At 44.0% G+C, this 26,052-nt stretch overlaps 2 protein-coding genes across 6 annotated transcripts in view; one reads left to right on the top strand and one right to left on the bottom strand.

Moving 5' to 3' along the window:
• Window positions 1-497: 497 nt before the first annotated feature.
• Window positions 498-15,280, bottom strand: C2CD4A (C2 calcium dependent domain containing 4A). 4 transcript variants are annotated; one of them, XM_006049178.3, is made up of 3 exons: window positions 15,164-15,280; window positions 14,645-14,793; window positions 498-1,723 (listed from the first exon to the last, which is right to left on the bottom strand). In XM_006049178.3, the coding sequence occupies exons 2-3, from the start codon at window positions 14,653-14,655 to the stop codon at window positions 571-573; spliced, it is 1,164 nt and encodes a 387-aa protein (XP_006049240.2). In that variant the 5' UTR covers window positions 14,656-14,793; window positions 15,164-15,280; the 3' UTR covers window positions 498-570. The 4 variants fall into 4 exon arrangements, with proteins under 4 accessions (XP_006049240.2, XP_025151493.2, XP_006049239.2 ...); XM_025295708.2 differs by lacking the exon at window positions 15,164-15,280 and adding an exon at window positions 14,879-15,155; XM_006049177.3 differs by lacking the exons at window positions 14,645-14,793; window positions 15,164-15,280 and adding an exon at window positions 2,188-2,285.
• Window positions 15,281-18,537: 3,257 nt separating this feature from the next.
• The window catches only part of VPS13C (vacuolar protein sorting 13 homolog C), a 190,056-nt gene continuing 182,541 nt past the window's right edge, over window positions 18,538-26,052 (top strand). For both annotated transcript variants that reach the window (XM_025295705.2, XM_025295707.2), the window contains exon 1: window positions 18,538-18,776. In XM_025295705.2, coding sequence (XP_025151490.2) covers window positions 18,677-18,776 — 100 coding nt within the window. In that variant the 5' untranslated portion in view covers window positions 18,538-18,676. The remainder of the gene's footprint in view (window positions 18,777-26,052) is intronic.

Below are 26,052 nucleotides of genomic sequence, written 5' to 3'. Positions count from 1 at the left end.
AATAGTCATGTATGGATGTGAGAGTTGGATCATAAAGGCTGAGCGCCAAAAAGTTGAGCCTTTGAACTGTGGTGCTGGAGAAGACTCTTGAGAGTCCCTTGGACAGCAAGGAGATCAAACCAGTCAATCTCGAAGGAAATCAACCCTGAATATTCATTTAAAGCACCAATGTTGAAGCTGAAACTCGGCCACTTGATGCAAAGAGCCGACTCAGTGGGAAAGACCCTGGTGTTGTGAAAGATTGAGGGCAGAATGAGAAGGGGCTGACAGAGGATGAAATGGTTGAATGGCATCATTGACTCAATGGACGTGGGTTTGAGCAAACTCCGGAAGATAATGAAGGACAGGGAAGCCTGGAGTGCTACAGTCCGTGAGGTCTCAAAGACTGCGACACTATTTAGCGACTGAACAACACAAAATATAGCATCCTTTATCATGGTAATTAATCCAACATCATCTCTGCCAATACTGGACCTGAGTAAACAAAGACCTGAGGAGAAGAATGAAAACACATTTATTTTGTACAAAGCGGCTGTCAGTGTCCGAGACGCCCCGCGGCAGAGCGCGCCCTCAGAGGAGCAGGAGGGGGCCCAGCAGCAGTTCGCCCTGGCCCAGCAGGCGGCCCCGCTGCAGCCCGCGGCCCGGGTTCTCCGCCTTGACGCGCACGGCCAGGCGGCGCACCTCGTCCTCCGAGAGCCCGTCCAAGCACAAATCCTGCTCCAAGACGGCCCTGCGGCTCCGCCGGACCACGGCGCCCCGCGGCTTCAGGATGAAGCTGACTCTGCAGCCTACGGGGGCGCCGGGCTCGGCTGCTCCTCCAGCCGGGCCCTCGGCATGGAGCAACCGGACACGGAGGCGCCCGCTGGCCCTACAGTACTCAGCGGCCAGGCGCAGGGCGCCACCGCCACGGCCCAGAGTTACGGTGCCCTCGGCCTCCAAGCGCTCGGGAAGAGGGTTGGGAGTTGGCGAGAGGGACGCGCCGGGGGCCCGCGGTGGGGATCCGGAGCCGGAGGGGCCCTCGTTCTCGTCCTCGTCGTCTCCGTCCCCGCTGGAAAGAGAGCAGGCGCGGGCCAGGTCTCTGTTCCTCTGGGCCCGCAGCACGCGGCGCAGCAGCTCCTCGGAAGCGCGCAGGAAGCGGCGGCAGCGGGGCCCGGGGCCGAGCGCGTCCAGGAGGGAGCCACTGCGGGCCTTGGGGGGCGCAATGGGCGCTCTCGCCCGGGGCCTGAGGGGGTCATTTCCGCCGCCGCCCCCGTATGTGTGGGCCCGGGGACGGGGCGCGGGCAGCAGCGCGGCGGCGCCCGGCCCCCCGAGGAAGAGCGACTCCCTGCGGCGGGTGTGCGGGCTCTCGAGCAGCGCACAGAAGCCGTAGGCAGTGCGCGCCCGGGGCAGGTGCTGCAGCGAGAGTGCGGCCTGCGAGCGCGGGTCCCAGTCCGTGCGGCCAGCTCCGTCGTCGGTCCCTGCTTGTTCGTCCCAGGAGTCTGGGACTGCAGTCAGAGTCGGGCAGGGCACGAGTCGCGGGGGGATGCAGAACTCGGGGATGCGGTCCGGGGTGAGCACGTATGGGCACCCGGCGGGCGTGAGGGCCGTGGCTCGGCGGGCTCCATCCTGGTAAAGCCGGATTCTGCCCCGCAGGAGGCGCTCGGGTCCCAAGAGGAGCCGCTCCAGGCACCACATCAGGCAGCAGGTGCCGGTTCCTGAGGAAGCTCTGCTGGAGCTGGTCATCCTGCAACGCACAAGCACACACGGATCTTAGAGTGAGCTCTGCAGGGCACAGGAGCTTCTGTCTCCCGTCTCTTCTACTTACGGGGTGCCTCCTCCTGCCTCCCTTGGAACCAGGCAAACTGCCCCTCACGCTGCTATTGCAGATGTTTCAGTGTTTCTCTGATGTCTTCTCTATTCCTCAGTGGTGTACACTTTGGGTTTGTTGCCTTAATCTACACCTGCCCTCGCTGTTCTAAGGCAGAGCTTTTCAACATGTTTGCCTCGCGTTGTCCTTGGTGCCAAGAGGCACTATGCTTGTGCAATGGTTTCCTGAATCCTTGGATTATTGCGTTCTAATCCTCAGAGAGATTTAAAGTAATTATTATCCTTTCTAGGATATTCGGCTTGCTCCCCGCTTTTAAGCTCAAAGAGCCTCAGACGAGTCCCTGGGAGAGTTAAGCAAGGCTATGGCCTCTCCTAATATACCTGGGGTCCAGCGTCATATAGGTCTCCGCACCGTTCTGCCTGGGGCACCAAACTGTAGAGGTGCACGGCCTCTGGGGAGATCAAAGTTCCTGCTGCGGGGTTCAGTAAAGTTTAAAGGCAGTCGTCCTGAACCTTTATACCTGAGGCCTGGGAAGCCCGCCAATGGGCGGGCCGAATTGGCACTGCTAGGTAACCTGACGCCAAGCCTTCCAACTTTGGCTCTGCCACGTGGCTGGATCCGCAGTGCAAATTCTAGACATTCACTTCTAAATGGGGGTGCTTCTGTTTACTTATGTGCAAAAGAGGGCTCAGCCTTTACTATATGGCAAAGTCATTGTGAGGATCAATCGGCATACTGAATTGAATCACAGAAGCTCTCTATACCCACCGTGAAGAGGATACAAACGTCGACTTTGTCTCATTCTTAGTTAATATCCTCCCCCAAATCCAGCCTTTACTCTGGCCAGGTTTCAAAGTTCCTTACCTGCCTTCTGGCTTTCTGCTCTGATTTTAAATCATTTTCCTTTGTTGACTACAAACCACTGTGTGTACAGGGAACCTTATAGGTTGCTGGAAATATTCTGCATCTTGATCTGAGTGGGGTTACTGGGTTGTATTCATATGTAAAAAGATAATCTAGCATGCATTTAAGATTAGATATAAGATTATGTATCTTATATCTCAGTTTAAAAAATAACAACCCACTTCTTAAACCTTGTGTGCTGATTTTTAAATTGGGAAATTATATTCCTGCACACCTCTGGGCTGTTGGACCCATCCTTTGGAGGCATCCTAACCACATCTGGCCTTTCTAGACTGTGCTAACCTGAGAGATCTTTTCCTTCCTTTGAAAACTGACCTAAGTTCACTTTCTAAGCGACCTTCTTCCAGCTAGCTTAGGTTGAAAGAGATCTGAGGCGTTTTGTTTGGGTGTATGTTATTTCTGGGCTTCCTTGGTGGCTCAGTGGTAAAGAATCTGCCTGCGAAGCAGGAGATGCATGTACCATCCTTAGGTCAAGAAGGTCTCCCGGAGAAGGAAATGGCAACCCACTCAGTATTCTTGCCTGGAAATCCCATGGATGCCGGGAGCCGGCGAGAGACATTCCACTTGTGACAAAGGTCATGAGGAAGGAGGCTTGGCATACGCAAAGGTGGGATCGAGCCTCGGGAGTGCCCCCGGATATTCTTGAGCATCTACCCCCAAAAAACCAGAGTCTGCCTACTTTATTGCCTTGTGCTCTCACCTCTGACTTTACTGGGGGCTGTCCTCCACCACCATCTCGCTCTCTCTGTCAAAGAGTTAACTTACAGCTTCAATTAATAAAGTTCCTGGGCAATTAGGAGTGTTTAAATCCAAACCCCTCAGATGGCTCTCTAACTCGCCTGACAAGTTTACCCGGACACCTACAGCTATGCATATGATTGTTTACAGTCTCCCAGCCTCGAGAGTCACGGGAAGCTTAAGATATTCAAATAGCTTAGAGCCTCTCAGAGAGTTAGAAACTGTCAGAATAAAACTAGTAAAAGATTTCATTGATGAGCCAATGTTTGTTGCCAAGTTTTCACATCCCCTGAATTGTATCCTTGAATGTGTATTAATTAATATAGTTGGTATGTAGAAAAAATAAGTAGTGGCCTTGGTGTTAGTAACTTTAGACCCTTAAGGTAATAAATTCTTTCCTTTGTAAACCCATTACACATCCGCCCTATAGGAATGCAATTTTATCTTCGAAAGATGGCGCCAAACCTTAAAATAATTACTCTTAGAGAAAATAAGTCTTTGTTGATAAGTCCTTGTCAAGAAATGTTAATAGGCCTTCTGGCCAGAAGATGATGTAAATCACCTAAACCATTTGTATACAATAAATTTGCAGGAAAGAAACTCTGGTTTTTGATAAGCATCAAAGACTGCTGACTTTGCATCCCCTGTTATCCTCTATGTGTAACTTAGGGTATAAAAGCCCCTGTTGAAAATAAAGCTAGGGGCCTTGCTCACCAACGCTTGGTCTCCCCATGTCATTCTTCCCTTTAACTTCCAGCTGAGTGTCCATCTGGAGCGCGGATATCCTCTGCGACCATTTATTTGCCTGGGCTTCTAAGACCCACTCGAGAAGGTGTCTAAGGTGGGGCACCTTCCGCTATTCGAGAGGGCGCCTGCGGCCACCGTGGTCAGAGCTAACCTGGTGTCATGGGTTATATTGATTTTCCGCGTAAACCAAGCCACTCAGGTTCTTTTCTTCACTGAATTTTCCTACTGAGCTATCCTCATTCTATTATTCTTTATATCTCTGAATAAATAAATAAATAAATAGGTCGCCTACTCCATCTCCCCTTTGAATACCCTGGATCAGCCGGGGCTGGACCTCGGCACATGGACAGAGAAGTCTGATGAGCTACAGTTCATGGGGTCTCAAAAGAGTCAGACAACTGAGTTAGTTGTCTAAGACAACTAAGAAAAGAATCAGACAACTCACAAAAGTCAGAAAAAGCAAAAGAGTCAGACTTAACAACTAAACAGCAACATGCTATTTATGCTTAAGATTGAGTTCAGTCTCTCAGTCGTGTCTGACTCTTTGTGACCCCATGGACTGCAGCATGCCAGGATTCCCTGTCCATCACCAACTCCCGGAGCTTACTCAAACCCATGTCCATCGAGTCGGTCATGCCATCCAACCATCTCATCCTCTGTCGTCCCCTTCTCCTCCCACCTTCAATCTTTCCCAGCATCAGGGTCTTTTCCAATGAGTTGGTTCTTCACATCAGGTGGCCAAAGTACTGGAGTTTCAGCTTCAGCATAAGTCCTTCCAATGAATATTCAGGACTGATCTCCTTCAGGATTGACTGGTTGGATCTCCTTGCAGTCCAAGGGACTCTCAAGAGTCTTCTCCAACACCACAGTTCAAAAGCATAAATTCTTCAGTGCTCATTTTTCTTTATAGTTCAACTCTCACATCCATGCATGACTACTGGAAAAACCAGAGCTTTGACTAGATGGACCTTTGTTGGTAAAGTAATGTCTCTGCTTTTTAATATGCTCTCTAGGTTGGTCATAACTTTTCTTCCAAAGAGCAAGCATCTTTCAATTTCATGGCTACAGTCACCATCTGCAGTGATTTTGGAGCCCCCAAAATAAAGTCTGTCACTCTTTCCATTGTTTCCCCATCTATTTGCCATGAAGTGATGGGACCAGATGCCATGATCTTAGTTTTCTGAATGTTGAATTTTAAGCCAAACTTTTCACACTCCTCTTTCACTTTCATCAAGAGGCTCTAGTTCTTCACTTTCTACTCTGAGTCGTGTCATCTGCGTATCTGAGGTTATTGATATTTCTCCCAGAAATCTTGATTCCAGCTTCTGCTTCATCCAGTCCAGCATTTCTCATGATGTACTCTGCATATAAGTTAAATAAACAGGGTGACAGTATACTCCCTTGATGTACTCCTTTCCTGATTTGCAACCAATCTGCTGTTCCATGTCCAGTTCTAACTGTTGCTTCCTGACCTGCATACAGATATCTCAGGAGACAGGTCAGTGGTCTGATATTCCCATTTCTTTAAGAATTTTCCATAGTTTGTTGCGATCCACAGAGTCAAAGGCTTTGACATAGTCAATAATGCAGAAATAGATGTTTTCCTGGAACTCTCTTGCTTTTTTGATGATCCACTGGATGTTGGGAATTTGATTTCTGGTTCCTCTGCCTTTTCTAAATCCAGCTTGAATATCTAGAAGTTCTCAGTTCACATACTACTGAAGCCTGGCTTGGAGAATTTTGAGCATTACCTTGCTAGCGTGTGAGATGAGTGTAATTGTGCAGTAGTTTGAGCATTCTTTGACATTGCCTTTCTTTGGGATTGGAATGAAAACTGATCTTTTTCAGTCCTGTGGCCACTGTTGAGTTTTCCAAATTTGCGAGCATGTTGAGTGCAGCACTTTCACAGCATCATCTTTTAGGATTTGAAATAGCTCAACTAGAATTCCATCACCTCCACTAGCTTTTTTTGTAGCAATGCTTCCTAAGGCCCATTTGACTTCGTACTCCAGGATGACTGGCTCTAGGTGAGTGATCACACATCGTGATTATCTGGGTCATGAACATCTTTTTTGTATAGTTCTTCTGTGTATTCTTGTCACCTCTTCTTAATGTCTTCTGCTTCTATTAAGTCCATACCATTTCTGTCCTTTAGTGTGCCCATCTTTGCATGATATGTTCCCTTGGTGTCTCTAATTTTCTTGAAGAGATCTCTTCAAGAGAGATCTTTCCCATTCTATTATTTTATTTTATTTCTTTGCTTTGATCACTGAGGAAGGCTTTCTTATGTCTCCTTGCTATTCTTTGGAACTCTGCATTCAAATGGGTATATCTTTCATTTTCTCCTGCCTTTCACTTCTCTTCTTTTCATAGCTATTTGTAAGGCCTCAGACAACCATTTTGCCTTTTTTCGTTTCTTTTTCTTGCGGATGGTCTTGATCACTGCCTCCTGTACAATATCACAAATCTCCATCCATAGTTCTTCAGGCACTCTATCAGATCCAGTCCCTTGAATCTATTTCTCACTTCCATTGTATAATCGTAAGGGATTTGATTTAGGTCATACCTGAATGGTCTAGTGGTTTTCCCTACTTTCTTCAATTTAAGTCTGAATTTGGCAATAAGGAGTTCATGATCTGAGCCACAGTCAGCTCCTGGTCTTGTTTTTCCTGACTTAGATCTTCTCCCTCTTCAGCTGCAAGGAATATAATCAGTCTGATTTCCATATTGAGCATCTGGTGATGTCCATGTGTAGAGTCGTCTCTTGTGTTGTTGGAAGAGGGTGTTTGCTATGACTGGTGCATTTTCTTGGCAAAACTCTATTAGCCTTTGCCCTACTTCATGCTGTACTCCAAGGCCAAATTTGCCTGTTACTCCAGGTGTTTTTTGATGTCCTACTTTTGCATTCCAGTCCCCTATAATGAAAAGGACATCTTTTTGGGGTGTTAGTTCTAGAAGGTCTTGTAGGTCTTCATAGAACCATTCAACTTCAACTTCTTCAGCATTACTGGTTGGGGCATAGACTTGGATTACCGTGCTATTGAATGGTTTGCCTTGGAAACAAACAGAGATCATCCTGTCATTTTTGAGATTGCATCCAAGCACTGCATTTCAGACTCTTTTGTTGACTATAACGGCTACTCCATTTCTTCTAAGGGATTCCTGCCCACAGTAGTAGATATAATGGTCATCTGAGTTAAATTCACCCATTCCAGTCCATTTTAGTTCACTGATTCCTAAGATGTTGATGTTCACTCTTGCCATCTCCTGTTTGACCACTTCCAATTTGCCTTGATTCATGGACCTAACATTCCAGGTTCCTATGCAATATTGCTCTTTACAGCATTGGACTTTACTTCCATCACCAGTCACATCCACAGCTGGGTGTTGTTTTTGCTTTGGCTCCTTCTCTTCATACTTTCTGGAGTTATTTCTCCACTGATCTCCAGTAGCATATTGGGGAGTTCATCTTTCAGTGTCCTATTTTTTTGCTTTTTCATACTGTTCATGGGGTTCTCAAGGCAAGAATACTGAAGTGGCTTGCCATTCACTTCTCCAGTGGACCACGTTTTTTTTCAGAACTCTCCACCATGACCCGTCCATCTTGGGTGGCCCTAAACAGCATGGCTCATAGTTTCACTGAGTTAGATAGGGTGGCTGTGTGGCACTGGAGTGACTTTGAGGAGATACCCCATGTCCAGGGGCAAAGGAGAAGCCCCAGCAAGACAGTAGGAGGGGCAAAATAGCGTTTAGAATCAAACCCCATACCCACCAGAGACATTCAGAGGGCTCAAACAAACCTTGTGTGCACCAGGACCCAGAGACCCCACAGAGACTGAGACAGAACTGTGTTTGAGTGTCTTCTGCAGAGGTATGGGTCAGCATTGGATTGCTTCAGGGGCAGGGACTCTGGGTGCAGTAAACCTTGGTATGTCATAAGCCCTCTTGGAAGAGGTCATCAAATACCCCACCATAGAGTCACCAGAACTTACACAGGACTGGGAAACAGACTCTTGGAGGGCACAAATAAAATCTTATGCACACCAGGACCCAGGAGAAAGGAGCAGTGACCCCACAAGAGACTGACCCAGACTTGCCCGTGAGTGTCCAGGAGTCTCCAGTGGAGGCGTGGGTCGGTGGTGGCTTGCTGCAGGGTTGGGGGCACTGAGTGTAGCATGAGACATTTCAATGGAGGTCGCCATTATCTTTATTACTTCCACCATAGTTTGGCCTCAGGTCAAATAACAGGGAGGGAATACAGCCCTGCCCATTGACAGAAAATTAAGGATTTACTGAGCATGGCCCCGCCCATCAGAACAAGACCCAGTTTCCCTCTCAGTCTCTCCCATCAGGAAGCTTCCATAAACCTCTTATTCTTCTCCATCAGAGGGTAATGGGATTAGTGACCTTAAAGACCCAGGAGAACTGCCTTGCCACCATCTATCTATTGTTCTTGTTCTTGTTTATTCGCTAAGTTGTGGCCAACTTTCTGCAACGCCATGGACACTAACCTCCAAGGCTCCTCTGTCCGTGGGATTTCCCAGGCAAGAATACTGGAGTGAGTTGCCATTTCCTTCTCCCAGGGAACTTCCCTACCCAGGGATCAAACCAGCGTCTCCTGTGTCTCCTGCATTGCAGGAGGACTCTTTACCACTGAGCCACCAGGGAAGCCCATACAATAAGATAGTGCAGATGAAAAGTTTAGCATACAGCCTGATATACACAAGGTCAGATATTTATTGTTAGTACAGAGGAGAGCAAATGTTCATTAGTCCATTTATTCATTCAGAGTGATATTTACTGGATGCATCCTGGCTTCCAGCCACTATGCTAGGCAGGTAGATCCTGCTGTACAAGATCATATTAGCTATGCACTTCTGTCAGAAGAGGAATGAAATAATGAGGGTGGCATATTTGAACTTTGCTTGGCTGAGGCAGAAATGAGAAGAGACTATTGAACACTGTTTATATATCTAGCCTGGGGACAGGGTTGGTACGTCCTTGAGTTTGCCATGCTCTTGACTACCTACTTCTTTGTCTTTACTTGAGCTCCACTCCTGGCCAAATTTCTTCTTCTTGTTGTTCAGTTGCTAGGTCATGTCTGACTCTTTGAGACCCCATAGACTGCAGCACGCCAGGCTTCCCTGTCCTTCACTATTTCCCTGAGTTTGCTCAAACTCATATCCACTGAATCAGTGATGCCATCCAACCATCTCATCCTTCTCCTCCTGCCTTCAATCTTTCCCAGCAGCAGGGTCTTTTCCAATGAGTTGGGTCTTCACATCAGGTGGCCAAAGTAAGGTCACTTGACTTCACACTCCAAGATGTCTGGCTCTAGGTGAGTGACCATACCATCATGGTTATTTGGATCATTAAGACCTTTCTTGTATAATTCTTTTGTGTATTCTTGCTACATCTTCTTAATCTCTTATGCTTCTGTTAGGTCCTTACCATTTCTGTCCTTTATTGTGCCCATCTTTGCACTAAATGTTCCCTTGGTATCTTTAATTTTCTTGAAGAGATCTCTAGTCTTTCCTCCATTTTGTTCCTCTATTTCTTTACATTGTTCACTTAAGAAGGCTTTCTTATCTCTCCTTGCTATTCTTTGGAACTCTGCATTCAAATGGGTATATCTTTCCTTTGCTTTTGGCTTTTCTTTTCTCAGCTATTTGTAAGGACTCCTCAGACAGCCATTCTGCCTTGTTGCATTTCTTTTTCTTGGGAATGGTTTTGACCACCGCCTCCTATAGAATGTTATGAACCTCCATCCACTGTTTTTGATCACTCAATCAGTAATGTCTGACTCTTTGCGACCCCATGGACTGCAGCATGCCAGGCTTCCCTGTCTTTCACTATCTCCCAGAGCTTGCTCAAACTCATGTCCATTGAGCTGCTGATGCCATACAACCATCTCATCCTGTCATCCCCTTTTGCTCCTGACCTCAACCTTTCCCAGCATCAGGGTCTTGAGTCAGCCCTTTACATCAGGTGGCCAAAGAATTGGAGCTTCAGCTCAGCATCAGTTCTTTCAATGAATATTCAGGACTGATTTCCTTCAGGATTGACTGGTTGGATCTCCTTGCAGTCCAAGGGACTCTCAAGAGTCTTCTCCAACACCACAGTTCAAAAGCATCAATTCTTCAGTGCTCAGCCTTCTTTATGGCCCAACTCTCACACCCATACATGACTACTGGAAAAATCATAGCTTTGACTATAAGACCTTTGTTGGCAAAATAATGTCTCTACTTTTTAATATGCTGTCTAGGTTTGTCATAGTGTTTCTTCCAAGGAGGAACTGCCTTTTAATTTTGTGGCTGAAGTCACTATCTGCTGTGATTTTGGAACCCAAGAAAACAAAGTCTGTCACTGTTTCCATTGTTTCCGCATCTATTTGATATGAATGGTGGGACCAGATGCCATGATCTTAGTTTTTTGAATGTTGAGTTTTAAGCCAGGTTTTTCACTCTCCTCTTTTACCTTCATCAAGAGACTCTTTAGTTCCTCTTAATTTTCTGCCATAAGGGTGATGTCATCTGCATATCTGACATTATTGATATTTCTCCCAGCAATCTTGATTCCAGCTTCTGCTTCATCCAGTCCAGCATTTCTCATGATGTACTCTGCACATAAGTTAAATAAGCAGGGTGACAATATACTCCCTTGACTTATTCTTCTCCCAATTTGAACAGGTCCGTTGTCCCATGTCCAGTTCTGACTCTTTGCTTCTTGACCTGTATACAGGTTTTGCAGGAGGCAGATAAGGTGGTCTGGAATTTCCATCTCTTGAATTATCTACAGTGGGTTGTAATCCACACAGTCAAAGGCTGTAGCATAGTCAATGAAACAGAAGTAGATGTTTTTCTGGAATTCTCTTGCTTTTTCTATGATGCAGCAGATGTTGGCAATTTGATCTCTGCTTCCTCTGCCTTTTCTAAATCCAGCTTGAATATCTGGAAGTTCTCAGTTCACATACTATTGAAGCCTGGCATGGAGAATTTTGAGCATTACTTTGCTAGTGTATGAAATGAGTGCAACTGTACAGTAGTTTGAACATTCTTTGGCATTGCCCTTCTTTGGGACTGGAATGAGAACTGACCTTTTTCAGTCCTGTGGCCACTGTTGAGTTTTCCAAATTTGCTGGCATACTGAGTGCAGCACTTTCACAGTATCATCTTTTAGGATTTGAAATAGCTCAGCTGGAATTCCATCACCTCCACTAGCTTTGTCCATAGTGATGCTTCCTAAGACTCACTTGACTTTGCACTCCAGGATGACTGGCTCTAGGTGAGTGATCATACCATCGTGGTTATCTGGGTCATTAAGATATTTTCTTGCATAGTTCTTCTGTTCTTGAATCTATTTGTCACTTCTACTGTATAATTACAAGGGATTTGATGTAGGTCATACCTGAATGGTCTAGTGGTTTTCCCTACTTTCTTCAATTTAAGTCTGAATTTTGCAATAAGGAGCTCATGATCTGAGCCACAGTCTACTCCCAGTCTTGTTTTTGCTGACTGTATAGAGTTCTCCATTTTTGACTTCAAAGAATATAATCAGTCTGATTTCAGTATTGACCATCTGGTGATGTCCATGTGTAGATTCCCCTTTTGTGTTGTTGGAAGTGGGTGTTTGCTATGACCAGTGCATTCTCTTGGCAAAAGTCTGTTAGCCTTTGCCCTGCTTCATTTTGTACTCCAAGGCCAAACTTACCTGTTACTCCAGGTATTTCTTGACTTCCTACTTTTGCATTCCAGTGCCCTATAATGAAAAGGACATCTCTTTTGGGTGTTAGTTTTAGAAGGTCTTGTAGTTCTTCATAGAACTGTTGGACTTCAGCTTCTTCAGCATCAGTGGTTGGGGCATAGCCTTGGATTACTGTGATATTGAATAGTTTGCCTTGGAAACGAACAGAGATCATCCTGTCATTTTTGAGATTGCACTCAAGAACTGCATTTCAGATTCTTTTGTTTAGTATGAGGGCTACTCCATTCCTTCTAAGTGATTCTTGCCCACAGTAATAGATACAGTGGTCATCTGAGTTAAATTCACCCATTCCGTCCATTTGAGTTCACTGATTCCTAAAATGTAGGTATTCACTTGTGCCATTTCCTGTTGACCACATCCAATTTACCTTGATTCATGGACCTAACATTCCAGGTTCCTATGCAATATTGTTCTTTACAGCATCAGAATATACTTTCATCACCAGTGAAAGTGAAAGTCTTTCTGTCATGTCTGACTCTTTGAGACCCCATGGACTGTACAGTCCATGGAATTCTCCAGGCTAGAGTATTGGAGTGGGTAGCCTTTCCCTTCTCCAGGGGATCTTCCCAACCCAGGGATGGAACCCAGGTGTCCCGCACTACAGGCAGATTCTTTACCAACTGAGCTATCAGGGAAGCCCTTCACCACCAGACAAATCCACAACTGGGTGTCCTTTCCACTTTGGCTCAGCCTCTTCTTTCTTTTTGGAGCTGTTTCTCCACTCTTTCCCATTACCACACTGGGCACCTACTGACCTGGTGGGCTCATCTTTCAGTTTCGTTATCTTTTTGCTTTTTCATACTGTTCATGGGGTTCTCAAGGCAAGAATTGTGAAGTGGTTTGCCATTCCCTTCCAATGGACCACGTTTTGTCAGAACTCTCCACCATGTCCCATCTGTCTTAGGTGACCCTGCACAGTGTGACTCATAGCTTCACTGAGTCACACAAGGCTGTGATCCATGTGATCATTTTGATTAGTTTTCCTTGATTGTGGTTTTCACTCTGGAGGTCATTTGATTGTAGCTCTTGCTTCTTCTGTCTGCCCTCTGATAAATGAGAATAAGAGGCTAATGCAAGCTTCCCGATGGGAGAGATTGGCTGGGGAAAACTGGATCTTGCTCTGGTAGACAAGGCCATTCTCAGTAAATCTTTAATCCAACTTTCTGCTGATGGGTGGCACTGTGCTCCCTCCTGTAGTCTGACCTGAGGTGGCCCAGAACTTGAGCATGCAGTCTCTGTGTGCTTAGTCGCTCAGTTGTGTCCGACTCTTTTCAACCCCATGGACCCTACATAGCCTGCCAGGCTCCTCTGTCCATGGGTATTATTCAGGCAAGAATACTGGAGTGGGTTACCATGCCCTACTCCAGGGGATCTTCCCAACCCAGGGATTGAACCCAGGTCTCCCACATTGCATACAGTCTCTATGGTAGGGCTAATGACGACCTCCTCCAAGAGGACTTAGGCCATGGCTCTTAGGCCTTCTGTGCTTCTGGCCCTGTGGCAGGCCATTGTTGACCCACACTTCTGCAGGAGACCCTCCAACACTCAAAATCTCTTGTGGGGGTCACTGCTCCTTTCTCCTGTTTCCTGGTGCACACCAGGTTTTGCTTGTGCACTCCAAGCATCTCTGGAGGGTATGAGGTTTGATTTTAACATGATTGCTCCCATTCTGGAGAAGGCAATGGCAAACCACTCCAGTTCTCTTGCCTGGAAAATCCCATGGATGGAGGATCCTGGTAGGCTGCAGTCCATGGGGTTGCAAAGAGTTGGACACAACTGAGTGACTTTACTTTCACTTTTCACTTTCATGCACTGGAGAAGGAAATGGCAACCCATCCAGTGTTCTTGCCTGGAGAATCCCAGGGACGGTGGAGCCTGGTGGGCTGCCGTCTATGGGGTCGCACAAAGTTGGACACGACTGAAGCGACTTAGCAGCAGCAACAGCTCCCCTTCTAATGTCACGTTACAGCTTTTCCTTTGTCCTTGGATGTGGGGTATCTTTTTTTTTGCCTTGGGTCACTGTTAAACCTGTGGGAGAATGTTTACCAATTATACACTGAAGGGTCACATGATTGTGTTTTGACTCATCTTTTCTCAGGAGGCAAGATGCTGTTAGCTCTGCAAATGAGAGCCCAGAGAGCCCTGGATTACAATAGTGAGGCTCACAATCTGAGAAGCTGTCTGAGAAGTGGTTAAGCAAAGCTGTGCTGTGGAGGGAGAGATGAATTAGTGGTAAAGAAACATAGACTTTGGAGTTATCCATCCTCGGTTCAAATATTATGCAGCTTTTTAACTATGGAACTGTGGCCAAGTAAATTAACTTCTCTGAGTTGAAGTATAATGGCGGTTACAAGGCCTACCACACATGATCACTGTGAGGGTTAAATGCATGAAATGCCTGGTACATAGTAAGTGTTGGCTATCACTTAGCAGTTATTATTATATGAGTCTGCTTGATTAAGGATTAGGTGATTCACACATGGATTCCCTTAAAAACATTTCTCTTTCTGGCCAAGCCAAGTAGATTTTCTTTGTTTTTATTAATAAATCACCTTCTTCAATAACACTTTGGAAACATTTCCTATATAAGATGTCTTGAAAACAGCAGAAACATGCCCTTGCATGGCCGGTCCCCTGTGACATTAAGCCTAATGTTTTACTTACCTCGGAAGCATGATCCATGCAGTACTCGGGTGGTTTGTCTAACAGGATGAGGCTCTGTTTATGGAACACCCAAATCTATTCAGAGGAAGACTGTCATTATCCGAGCTCACAGCTATGGGAACATTCAGTGATGGAGCTGGAAAACAATTCTGCAAAGCAAGCATAAATAGATCACTCACCATCGAGGTCAGAGGTCCTCTTGGAGTAGAAGAAGACACACCATTTAAAGCAGACCTTGAACTTTCCTGGTGGTCCAGTGACTAAGACTCCATGCTCCCAGTACAGGGGACCCAGGTTCAATCCCTGGTCAGGGAACTAGATTCTGCATGCCACAGCTAAATATCCCACATGTTGCCATGAAAATTAATGATTCTGTGTGCCACAGTTAAGACCTGGCTCAGCCAAATAAATAAATAAATATTAAAAGATAAAGCAGACCTGCAAGATAACATATAGATGTCAAGGAAAGCAAGAAGAGGAAAGTTTATAACCAAATAAAATACTGGTGTTCTGACTTACTCATCTCGTTCAACAGAATTAGAGTGTGAAGTAATGCAAAGTACACAGACCAGGGAACTTGGATTTTAGCTCTGATAGTAACTTCCTGAGGGACTTTGGCCAGTCCCTTAATTCTCTCTCGCACTCTCATTTGCCAAAGGAGGGGGTTGGATTAACCAGATAATATTTGATCTCTTCTCTGACATTCTGCAATCCTCTCACAAGCCTTCTCCCAGTTAAACTTCCAAACTTTTCTGAAAAACCACAGTAGCATTCTTATTCTCTAGTTTTCTCCTCCATTTCCTTTCCGCCAAATCCCTTTGTTTTTCTAAACAAAGTCGAGGACTAGGAGGAATGGGGTGTGGGTAGGAGGTAGTAGTGTGACACTACAATTTCTTAGTTTTCAGTCTTAAAGCAAAAGTCATCAATTTCTAAAGTGTCCCTGATTTTGACTTTTAAAAAAAAATATAAAAATATTTTGCTCATCAGTTTTTATTGCTCAATCCCCCCCTAGCTTTTGATTGCCTTTGTTAAACTTCTCATTGTTCTGAAGCTGGATAAGAGCTATAATTAATAGAATGCTTATGTTTTTTAGTTAACCTGTGTGTCCAAATTCCTTTTGGTATAGTGTGTTACAGGGCGAATGATGCTTCTTTCATTAGTTATGGTTTGTTTTGGATTAGGATTTTTTCAACAAGTATATGAAATTTGGAGCATTACTCTGTGCACATAATAACCAATTCCTCAAAATATACTTAAAAAGTAAAATATTAAAACTTAAAAGCTTTTTATCCTATATGGTAATAGCATCATTTGTACTGACAATTTTGAGCTGAATTTTTCTATTCTGAGATTTTCCATTCTGTCAGTACCCTTTCAAAACAAGATCTCTGAGAATTATTACTAGCCTAGTGGTGATTTGACTCTACTTATTAAAAGAGAAAAAGTGGCAGTACTCAGGGAGCTAAGGAAAGAAATACCTGCTGTGTAGTTTTATGTAAATCATTTAATTTTACATAAATCACTGACTTTAATTTTCCTATAAATGAAGACAGTACTATTATCTATCTGCATTACTTGTCTCGCAGATCTTTTGTGAGGATTACTTGAAAATGTATACCTTGGCATAATACTGAAATGATAGCTCATGAGGTACAGCTGCAGAAGTATTAATAAAATGGAATCATGCTTATGAAGGTAGGCATATGCATTATGTTACATTCTTTCAAAAGTGTAAAGTACCATAAAAGTATAAGAAGTTATTGTTACGCAAGGATTAGTATTGCCCACTTCTCCCAGCAAATCTCCCCTTCTGTTCCATTTCCTTGACCACACTCTTCGGCTTGTGACATCTCTTTTATCCTCTTGCACAGTTATTCATATATCCTTGCATTTTTTGGTTTCTCAACTTTTTCTGGTGCACGCCTATTTCAGTAACAATGTATGGATATCTGTACAGATCTATCTATACATCTTTTTTTTTCATTCTGTTTAGTGCATAGTTGGTGTGCATGTACAAGGGGAGAGGGGTGGTTGGGAGCAGATTAAAAACAAGTTTGGCACAGGTTAGCGGGTGATTGTGTAGTTTGGATGAGATATAAAGAGAATTTAGGAAATATGCAAAAGCAGAAGAGACATGTTTGGCTGTTAATTGGTTGTGGATGGTAAAGGAATGAAGTATGAAGTGCTTCAAAATACATCCTAGGTATTTTGTCAGGGTGACTAAGCTAGGAAAAACAAACGGTTAATGTTTTATTTTCTGTGGGCTGGAGTGAGGGATGAAGGTGGTTACTGATAGCATTAGTACTGCTTAGTGTGGATTCTTTTCTTTTACATCCATTTTATATAACACCAATTCTAGATATTTTGACTTTTTTCTCCAGTGAACTTTGTATTTAAGGAATGATTTTTCTTTTTGATCCTCTTATTCGTCTGTTCAGGCTGCTATTACAGAATACAACATGCTGGGTGGTTCAAAAATAATACAATTTTCACAGTTCTTGAAGTTAGGAAGTTCAAGATCAAGGTGCCAGTTGATTCAGTCTAGTGAGGCCCTACTTCCTGGTTCATAGATGTCAGTCTTCTTGCTGTATCTTCACATGGCAGAAGGGGTGAGGGAACCCTCTGGGTTCTCTTTCATAGGGGTACTAATCCCATCCATGAGGGCTCTACTTAATTACCTAATGACCTAATTACCCCCCAAAGCCCCCACTTCCTAATACTCTGACAGTAGAGGTTAGAATTTCAACATTTGCATGTTGATGTTTGACAGAAAAACAACAAAATTCTGTAAAGCAATTCTCCTTCAGTTAAATAAAAAGAATTTCAACATTTGAATCTGGGGGTTACACAATGTCCATAGAAGTTGTTTAAGAGCAATTCACACATAGTTTTTCAGACATGTGCAGCGAAGCATTTAATAAACATGTGACCACAAATAATCTCATTATCCTCAGGTTTATGTTTGCAAACTATCTCAACAGTATTTTTTCATAAATTTTAAAAAATGTCCTGTTCTCTTAAGAGAATTGGCTTGTCAACGAATGGCTAAATTTTACTAAAAGTCCTTGAATTATAAAAGCCTCACTTTCAAAAAGTCTTGGCACACCAGAAATAGTTCAATGATTAAAAGAGATGAAGTTAACAGCTAACCTACACTTAAAGGGGAAAAAAAAGCAAGTACTACGTCGTTTTGTTCTTTATTTCCTTAACTTAGTATGTAATTAAGAAGTGACTCCTGAATTAACTAAGAGCTAATCCGGCACAGAAGGGAGTAAAAGAACGAGTTAACGAAATGCATACTGAGCTCCCATTCTGCCATCCTATGATGCGGTTCTGTTTCCCCTCCTCCCACTTGCAAATTACTGAAGTGTGTTTTCGGGAAGCAAAAGGAGGCAGAGAGCTAGTGCCAGGTGCGGCTGATGTGTAGCAGAACGAGGGTGCAGGGTCTCCTATTTTCCCCTCCTGAGCGGATGGTTACTTATGAGGCTGCCCAGTGTGGACTGGAGGCCTGGGAAGCGCCGGGTAGCCATTCGGTCGGCTCCGGCGCCGCACAGCTGCTTCCCACCCGGACGACGGAGCCCTACGGCCCTCAAGTCAAAAGAAGGCGACTCAGAGGAAGCAGAGAGACCATCAAAGATGTACCCGTGCTCAGTTACTCCTGCCTCCCTTCTCTAACATCTCTTTCCTCTGGTGCTGCCCGCTGAGGCAAGCCCCAAAGCAGCTTCTCCGCCGCTCCGCCCGCTGTCAGGTGCCCTGGCGGCCTGCGGCCAGGGGGGTCACGAGTTTGCGACGCGCCCACGAAGCTCCAGCTCCGGGAGGTGGCATGAGCAGAACCAGCAGCAGCAACAACAGCGGCGGCGGCGGCGGCTGTGGCGCGCCTGCGCATAGCCCAGTCACGCGCGGTGCTGCGCGGCGCAGCGCGGCGCGGGGGCGGGTCGGCGCCCGGGGGGGCTGTCATTAGCAGCGCTGGTCGCCGCCCTCAGCTGCGCCGGTAGGTTCCGGCTCCTCCCTCTGCTGTGCCTGGGTCCCACCATGGTGCTGGAGTCGGTGGTCGCGGACCTGCTGAACCGCTTCCTGGGGGACTATGTGGAGAACCTGAACAAGTCCCAGCTGAAGCTGGGGATCTGGGGCGGTAAGCGAGAGGGCGCGGCCGCGGGTTGCTGGGGGGTTGCAGACGCTGGCCATGGGGCCCCAGCCGCAGGCTGCTCCCCTCCCGGGTCCAGCCCCGGCCGAGTTCCTTTTGCCGTCTGAGGCTCCGCCTCCGGGGAGGGCCCTCGGTGGGGCCCCCTTCCTGGGCCGCAGGTGCAGGGCGTGGGGAGGCCTGTGCCCGCCTCCACCGCCACGGGGTCCTGGGTGCTCTCAGGGGCTGGAGAGGGGCGGTTGGATCGCGCCCGTCTCGCGGAGGTTCCCAGCTTTCATGTCCCTGAGTCCGAAGTCCCTGCCCGGTCCCATCTGCCCACCTTGGGGGACCTCTGCCTGCCCTCGGCCTGGCCCCTTCGACTCCACAGAACCGTTCCTGTTCTCACTCCAGGTGGAGCGAGGCTGGCTGCGTGGTCACACACGCCCAAGTGGCATCAAGGAAGGAGAAACAGGAAATTGTGTTTCGCGGTTATCTTTTCTGGCAGTTGATAGCTGTCAGAAACTGGTTTTTCCCTAAAGGGTTTGGGAAACGATTGGCAAGTAGGGGAAGATCATTAGGAAAGGCTCTTCGGTAGAGATTCTTAACTCATAATACTCTCAGCTACTGAGAAAGTGACTACTTCCCTTAGGATTGATTTTCCTCTTAATAAGAGTTTCAGTTTTGTTTTGGAGCAGCAGAGAGAAATTCAAGCCACGAGCTACATCATCATTAATTAGGTGACTCCGGGAGTTGGTGATGGATGGGGAGGCCTGGCGCGCTGCGGTTCCATGGGGTCGCAAAAAGTCGGACACGACTGAGCGACTGAACTGAACCGGTTGCACACTGAAGAACTGACACCAACGCTTCTATCCTAGACGTTGTGTATAGAAGTAGACTGTAGTGTGCTTCTCCATCTTCAGAAAGCTTATTTGCACCATTTACCTGAAAAGCTCTGGGGATCCTGGGGATACTTCCTCACTCTACAGAAGAGTTTTGGGAATTTTGTCAGCTTTGAAGGGAAATCTGAAGTAGTACTCAAATGGATGTTTGGTTCAGTCGCTCAGTCATGTCCGACTTTTTGCGACCCCCTGGACTGCACGTCAGGCCTCCCTGTCCATCACCAACTCCCAGAGTTTACTCAAACTCATGTCCATTGAGTCGGTGATGCCAAATGGATGTAACTGCTTTTAATTCAGTCAGCAAGTTGTTGTAGCTGTCCTATAATATAGCCACTATAAGAACATTTGCAGTGTAGTTAGTGCAAAATAAATTGTGCCATATGTATAAAGTACACAGCAAGTTTTGAAAATACTCAGTAGGAGGAAGTGTAATATCTCAGCAGTTTTTTATATTGATCACGTGGTGAAATAATGTTTGAATATATTGGGTTAAATAAAATATACCATTAGAATTTATTCCATTTCTTTTTGAGCTTCCATGGTGGCTCAGATGGTAAAGAGTTGGCCTACGATGTGGGAGACCCAGGTTCCATCCCTGGGTGGGAAAGATCCCTTGGAGAAAGGAATGGCTATCTACTCCAGTATTCTTGCCTGGAGAGCCCCATGGACAGAGGAGCCTTGCAGGCTACAGTCCACAGAGTCACACAGAGTCAGACACAACTGAAGTGACTTGGTACTTGTGCGTTATGCATATGGCCAGTGTCAACTTTATAATAGGCCCTGAGCAAATAAACCCATTTCTTTTAGGAAATGCCCCTGATGGAAGTCCATTCAGGTTTATCAGACCACAGCTAAACTTGTATAAAGTTTTGCTGCCTTTTGTTTTTGTGATAAGCATAAAGAAAGCAATGTTATGAGCTTTTACAGCTATTGCTCAAATATTTTGTTTATAACGCTAATTCTCTCATTAAAATAGGCAAAACTGTGAGCTGGTGATTTCTGTTCTTTGAATAAATTTATCTTACACTTTTTATGGTAAAACAAATGAGATTATTAAGTTATTATTAAGAAAACAGCTGATATTTATGACATCTTTAACATAGACAAGCTTTATAAAAAATTTAAAATTTTATATAATAATTACTTGAAAACTGTTTGGTTTAGCAGATAAGGTTTATGAGTCACAGAGTTTGACCTTTTAGTTTTTTTCTTAAATTTTCATATGTTGAGAAAGGGAAGAATTCCATCTGCAAACATTTCACACAGCTGATCTACTATTCTTTACAAACAAGGGATAAATTGATACCTCTTTGACTAATCTATGGCAATGGTTTTCAACCAGGAATGACTTTGCTTCCAAGAGAATATTTGCATATTTGAGACACTTTTGATTGTCATGCTGTGGGGAGATGTGTACTTTTGGTATTTCCTGGGTGAACCTCTAAAGACTGTTATGTTCTACAATGCTCAGGACAGCTCCCCACAGCAAAAAGTTGTTGTTGTTTAGTGGCTAAGTCATATCCGACACTTTGTGACCCCATGGACTCTAGTACTCAGCCCAAAATGTTGGTTGAGAAACCCTAGTCTAAGGGGAATATTGAGATTGTATTTTGCATTTATAAGTAGACCTTCTGGTGCTGAATAGGTTGTAGTAGAAAATTAAAAGGTATTTAGAGGAATTATATGCTTCATGAAATTTTTAACTTAAGAAAGAAACAGAAGTTTTAAGAAGTGACTTGGTAGCATGTCAGTAAAAATGCATAATCTTTGCTTGGATGGTATTAGGAAAGAGTTTTAGAAATCAAAATGGTGTGTTGATATAATTTGAAAAATTTTCTGTGCATATATTCATACATATATAGGCCTTCCCAATGAAATCCACAAGAAACAAAAAATTAGAGTGAGAAAGATGGGGAGAATTATTGGAAGGCCTAGAATCTGAAAGTTTATTGTGAATATTGCCTTAAATTGCAACACACACACACATAAAGGCTTTGTCATCTCCTTCTGTTTTTATTCTTATAAAGATTTTTTTTTAAATGCCCAACAGTTCCTCTGTATTTTTAAAAGTGATTTACACATAATGATTTTTAAAAAATTATTGCTGTGGTAGAAAAATGAAAACTTATTTACTGGCTGTGGGATATAGGAGAAACATTTTAATTCTTTAAGCCTTAGTTTCCTTATCTCCCTTTTAAAATGGGGAAATAACACTATTTGTAAGGTAAATCATGTGAAAAGTTTTTGTGATTATAATTGTTAAATTGTTAATACTGATAGTAATGGTGATGATACACAAACCTAGCCGAATGATGGAAACCAGCCTGCTGTTTTATTTTATACGAATACCTTGAGAAATATTGAGAGTTTGGTTCCAGACCACTGCAATAAAGTGAATATCCAAATAAAGCAAGTCACATGAACTTGCTGGTTTTCTAGTGCTTATTAACGTTAATGTTTGGAACATATATTAGTAGTCTTTGAAGTGTACAATAGCATTATGTCAAAAAATGTACATACTTAATTTAAAATACTTTATTGCTAAAAAATGCTACCCATTATCTGAGCCTTCAGTGAGTCATGATCTTTTTTGCAGTAGGTACATCAAAAATCACTGATCACTATAGCAAATATAATAATAATGAAAAATTTGATATATTGCAAGAATTACCAAAATGTGACGCAGAGACATGAAGTGAGTAAATACTGTTGGAAAAATGGCACCAGTAGGCTTGCTTGACAGGGTTGCCACAACCTTCAATTTGTAAAAAATTTGTAAAAAACAGTATCTGTGAAGCTCAGTAAAGTGCAGTAAAATGAGCTAAGGCTATATTTTCATAAGTATGACCTCTAAGGTTTTCACATTCTTCAGTGTAATAATTTTGTGTAGAGAGCTAATACCACATTTCCAAAGATTGTTCTTAAAAGAAAAAAAAAAACTATTTCCATTTGAGTTTACACTTAGAGTACTTATACCACCTGCCAGGTATTTTGTAAGTCCGATTTTCAAAGGTTCAGAAAAGTGCCTGGTGGGCATGTTGCTGCCTATGTACGTGGGAAGGTTTGTCTAGGTTTTGTTACCCATAAACTGGTACCAGGAGATAAGTTGCACAGCCTTTAGCTATTTGAGGCATGTCCAGAATTTAATTGTTTTAAGAGTAACATATTTGAAAAGGTATGTTGAAACACCAGATCTTTTGCAATTTGGTTTAGGCACGATTGTGGCAATGTAGACCTTTTTCAGTTTGATTTTTCAAGGTGACTTGCCATGAAAAGTCATCAGAAAATCTCCATTCAGAATTCTGCTGCTCTTGCTTCCATTTGATAGGTAGAATATACACAGAGGCTGTGAAGATTTGGATGTAGGAGATGGCTGTGGTGACCTGCTGGCCACCAGTAGGAGTAGGAGCCAGGTGGAGTACCCTCAGAGTTTTAACTCTGATTACTCTATTGTCCTTCACTCTGCCCTTGACACTTTCCCGTCAGCTGCCAGATGTTCTGAGCTGAGCAGCATAAGGGAGGAGGAAATGTGGGATCTAATTACATGTCCAGTACTGCCTGGTTCACTGGTTTTTAGCAAGTCACTGCCCAGTGACTACTAGCTTCTTATCTGTAAATGAGAAGGCGAGGCAAGGTCGTTTCTTCTGGCTTTGAACTTTCGTGACTTGAACAAGGCCAGATCCATGTGTACTCATTCATTAAGTACTGCCACTTGCTCTGCATTCATGGAGAGAAATGATAGTCAAATCATGTTTACCTTTTTGTTCTTCACTCAGTACTGGTGAGCAGATTCACAGTCATGAAGTATGACAGGAAGAATGAAGTTCCAGCCTCATGCTGATATTTGCAAATCCAAATCTATATATTACATTGTCTTAACAGGTAGCTGAAGGGCAGCTTGAAAAAACAGGCCTCTTTGCTTCTTTCTAACCTTAATCCATAAAACATAGCAATATCTAAGTATTTCTAAACCTGTTCAGGAATTTTTTTTATTTCTCTCCTCCCAGCCAACACTTAGCCTAGCGAAAGCCACACTTCTCATTAGCTTGTCCTGTCACATGTAAACAAAAAAGTTCAATATCGTGACATACTTAGGTATTTAAATATTATTATTTAAACAATGCTTTAAAATTTTATTAAAAACAACTTTCCACAAATTTGAATAGTATGATAAATTAAAACCACCCCTTTCTACAAATAGAGCTGGAAGTTGGTACTTGGGTAACCATTCTGCGAAGGGGCTCTGCCACACTACTTACTCTTACACGAGCCCTGAAATGTATTTGAAAAGGAGAAAGTTCAGTGGTGACATGGCAGCTTTCCAGCTTTCTTTGCTGAGACTTCCTGTTTCGATAGGAAAATGGAAGAGTGAGAGTCAGTTGTTTCTTCTCCTTCCCCCAGCTTCCCCTCCCAAGACAAAGTTACTGTGAACTCCTATTAAAAGGACTCGAGATGAGGTAATTTGGGTTAAATAGCTGGATTCAACTGAAATGAGTTGATATAATATTTTATTAAGTATTTTTACTAAAGCAATAGTTATCAAAATAATTTGATTTATTTTAGAAATGTTCATTCATTTACTTTAGCTTAGGGCTTCCCTGGTGGCTCAGATGGTAAAGAGTCTACCTGCAATGCAGAAGACCCAAGTTTGATCCCTGGGTCGGGAAGATCTCCTCGAGAAGGGAATGGCTACCCATTTCAGTATTCTTGCCTGGAGAATTCCATGGATAGAGGAGCCATGTGATTGTAAAGAGCTGGACACGAATGAGTGACTAACACTTACACTTACTTTAGCTCACGTCCTTGGGAAATGAATGTGTTTGAATATTTATATATCCTTTCAAATAAATAATGAGTGTTTATGTTACAGATAAGCAAAGGAAATCTTAAATAAAAAGTGCATAGCACCACATATTCTTTTTTCACCATTTTATAATATGCAAAGCTAGTTCCCTGGATGAGGGCATTTTTGTTTATTGGTTGATTTTTGTTTTTAATCCCAGTTTTGTATTTGTCTGTGTGTGTTATATTAAGAACATTGACCAGGGAGTCGGGAGACATCGATTCTATTCTGAGCACTACTGCTGTTGCTGTTTAGTTACTAAGTCATGTGACTCTTTGCCACCCCTTGGACTGTAGCCTGCCAGGCTGCTCTGTCCATGGTATTTCCCAGGCAAGAATATTGGAGTGGGTTGCCATTTCCTTTTCAGGGGATCTTCCTGACCCAGGGATTGAACCTGCAGTTCCTGCTTGGCAGGCATCGCCTGCATTGGTGGGCAGGTTCTTTACCTCTGAGCCACCTGGGAAGCTGCTGCTGCTGCTGCTGCTAAGTCGCTTCAGTCATGTCCGACACTGTACGACCCCATAGACGGCAGCCCACTAGGCTCGCCCATCCCTGGGATTCTCCAGGCAAGAACACTGGAGTGGGTTGCCATTTCCTTCTCCAATGCATGAAAGTGAAAATTGAAAGTGAAGTCGCTCAGTCGTGTCTGACTCTTTGCGACCCCATGGACTGCAGCCTCCCAGGCTCCTCTGTCCATGGGATTTTCCAGGCAAGAGTACTGGAGTGGGGTGCCATTGCCTTCTCCGCCTGGGAAGCTACTACATATTAATTGTATAACCTTGCATAAACCACTCAGTCTCTTTAAGATTTCTTCATGTATAAAGTGAAAGCAGATTAGGTTTTAAGGTCTTCATGATCCTAAAAAGTTCTAAATCATAACTTATGAGTTTCTTTTGTTTTTAGAAAAATGTAGATTTTTAAAAAGTACTAAAATGACCCTTTGCAATGCTATCTCCTGCTTCTGTGTTTCCCATGGAGACACATTTCCTTTTCTTAACATAAAGCTTGACTTTCCTTTCTGGTTATGTCTTTGCTAGTAATACTGATTTTAGTTACCCTTTTTGGTTTTGGGTTTCTAAAGAAATTCTTTTAAAAAGCAAAAACCAAAAATGGCCCACCAGCTGTCCAGACCTCTCAACACAGGGTCCAGTTCTTATATGGCTTTTTTTTTTTTTTTTCCCCCAAGGAGGATAGAATCATCAGATTCTCTAACCTATCTGTGCTCTTTGGAAGATAGTGTAATGTTTTTAATACAGCATGGGCATCAGGAGATTTGAGCCCTGGCTGCACCACTTACTACGTTCACATAGTGTTCTTAGGCCAATCATTTAACCTCTAAACCCTGATTTTTTTTTTACATCCTGCCTCCTTTTACACCCAGGAGGCTGTGAGGATCAAGTAATGTAGTAGATCTGAGAGTGTTTTCTATCAATAACATAGAAAGATTTATGTTCTTAATGTCGTCATTTCTATTTCAGTACAAATGGCAGCCCACTCCAGTGTTCTTGCCTGGGAAATCCCATGGACCGAGGAGCCTGGTGGGCTA

This window comes from Bubalus bubalis, chromosome 11 (genome assembly GCF_019923935.1).
Source record: "Bubalus bubalis isolate 160015118507 breed Murrah chromosome 11, NDDB_SH_1, whole genome shotgun sequence".
Lineage (NCBI taxonomy): Eukaryota > Metazoa > Chordata > Mammalia > Artiodactyla > Bovidae > Bubalus > Bubalus bubalis.
This window is presented reverse-complemented; position numbering and strand designations above follow the sequence as displayed.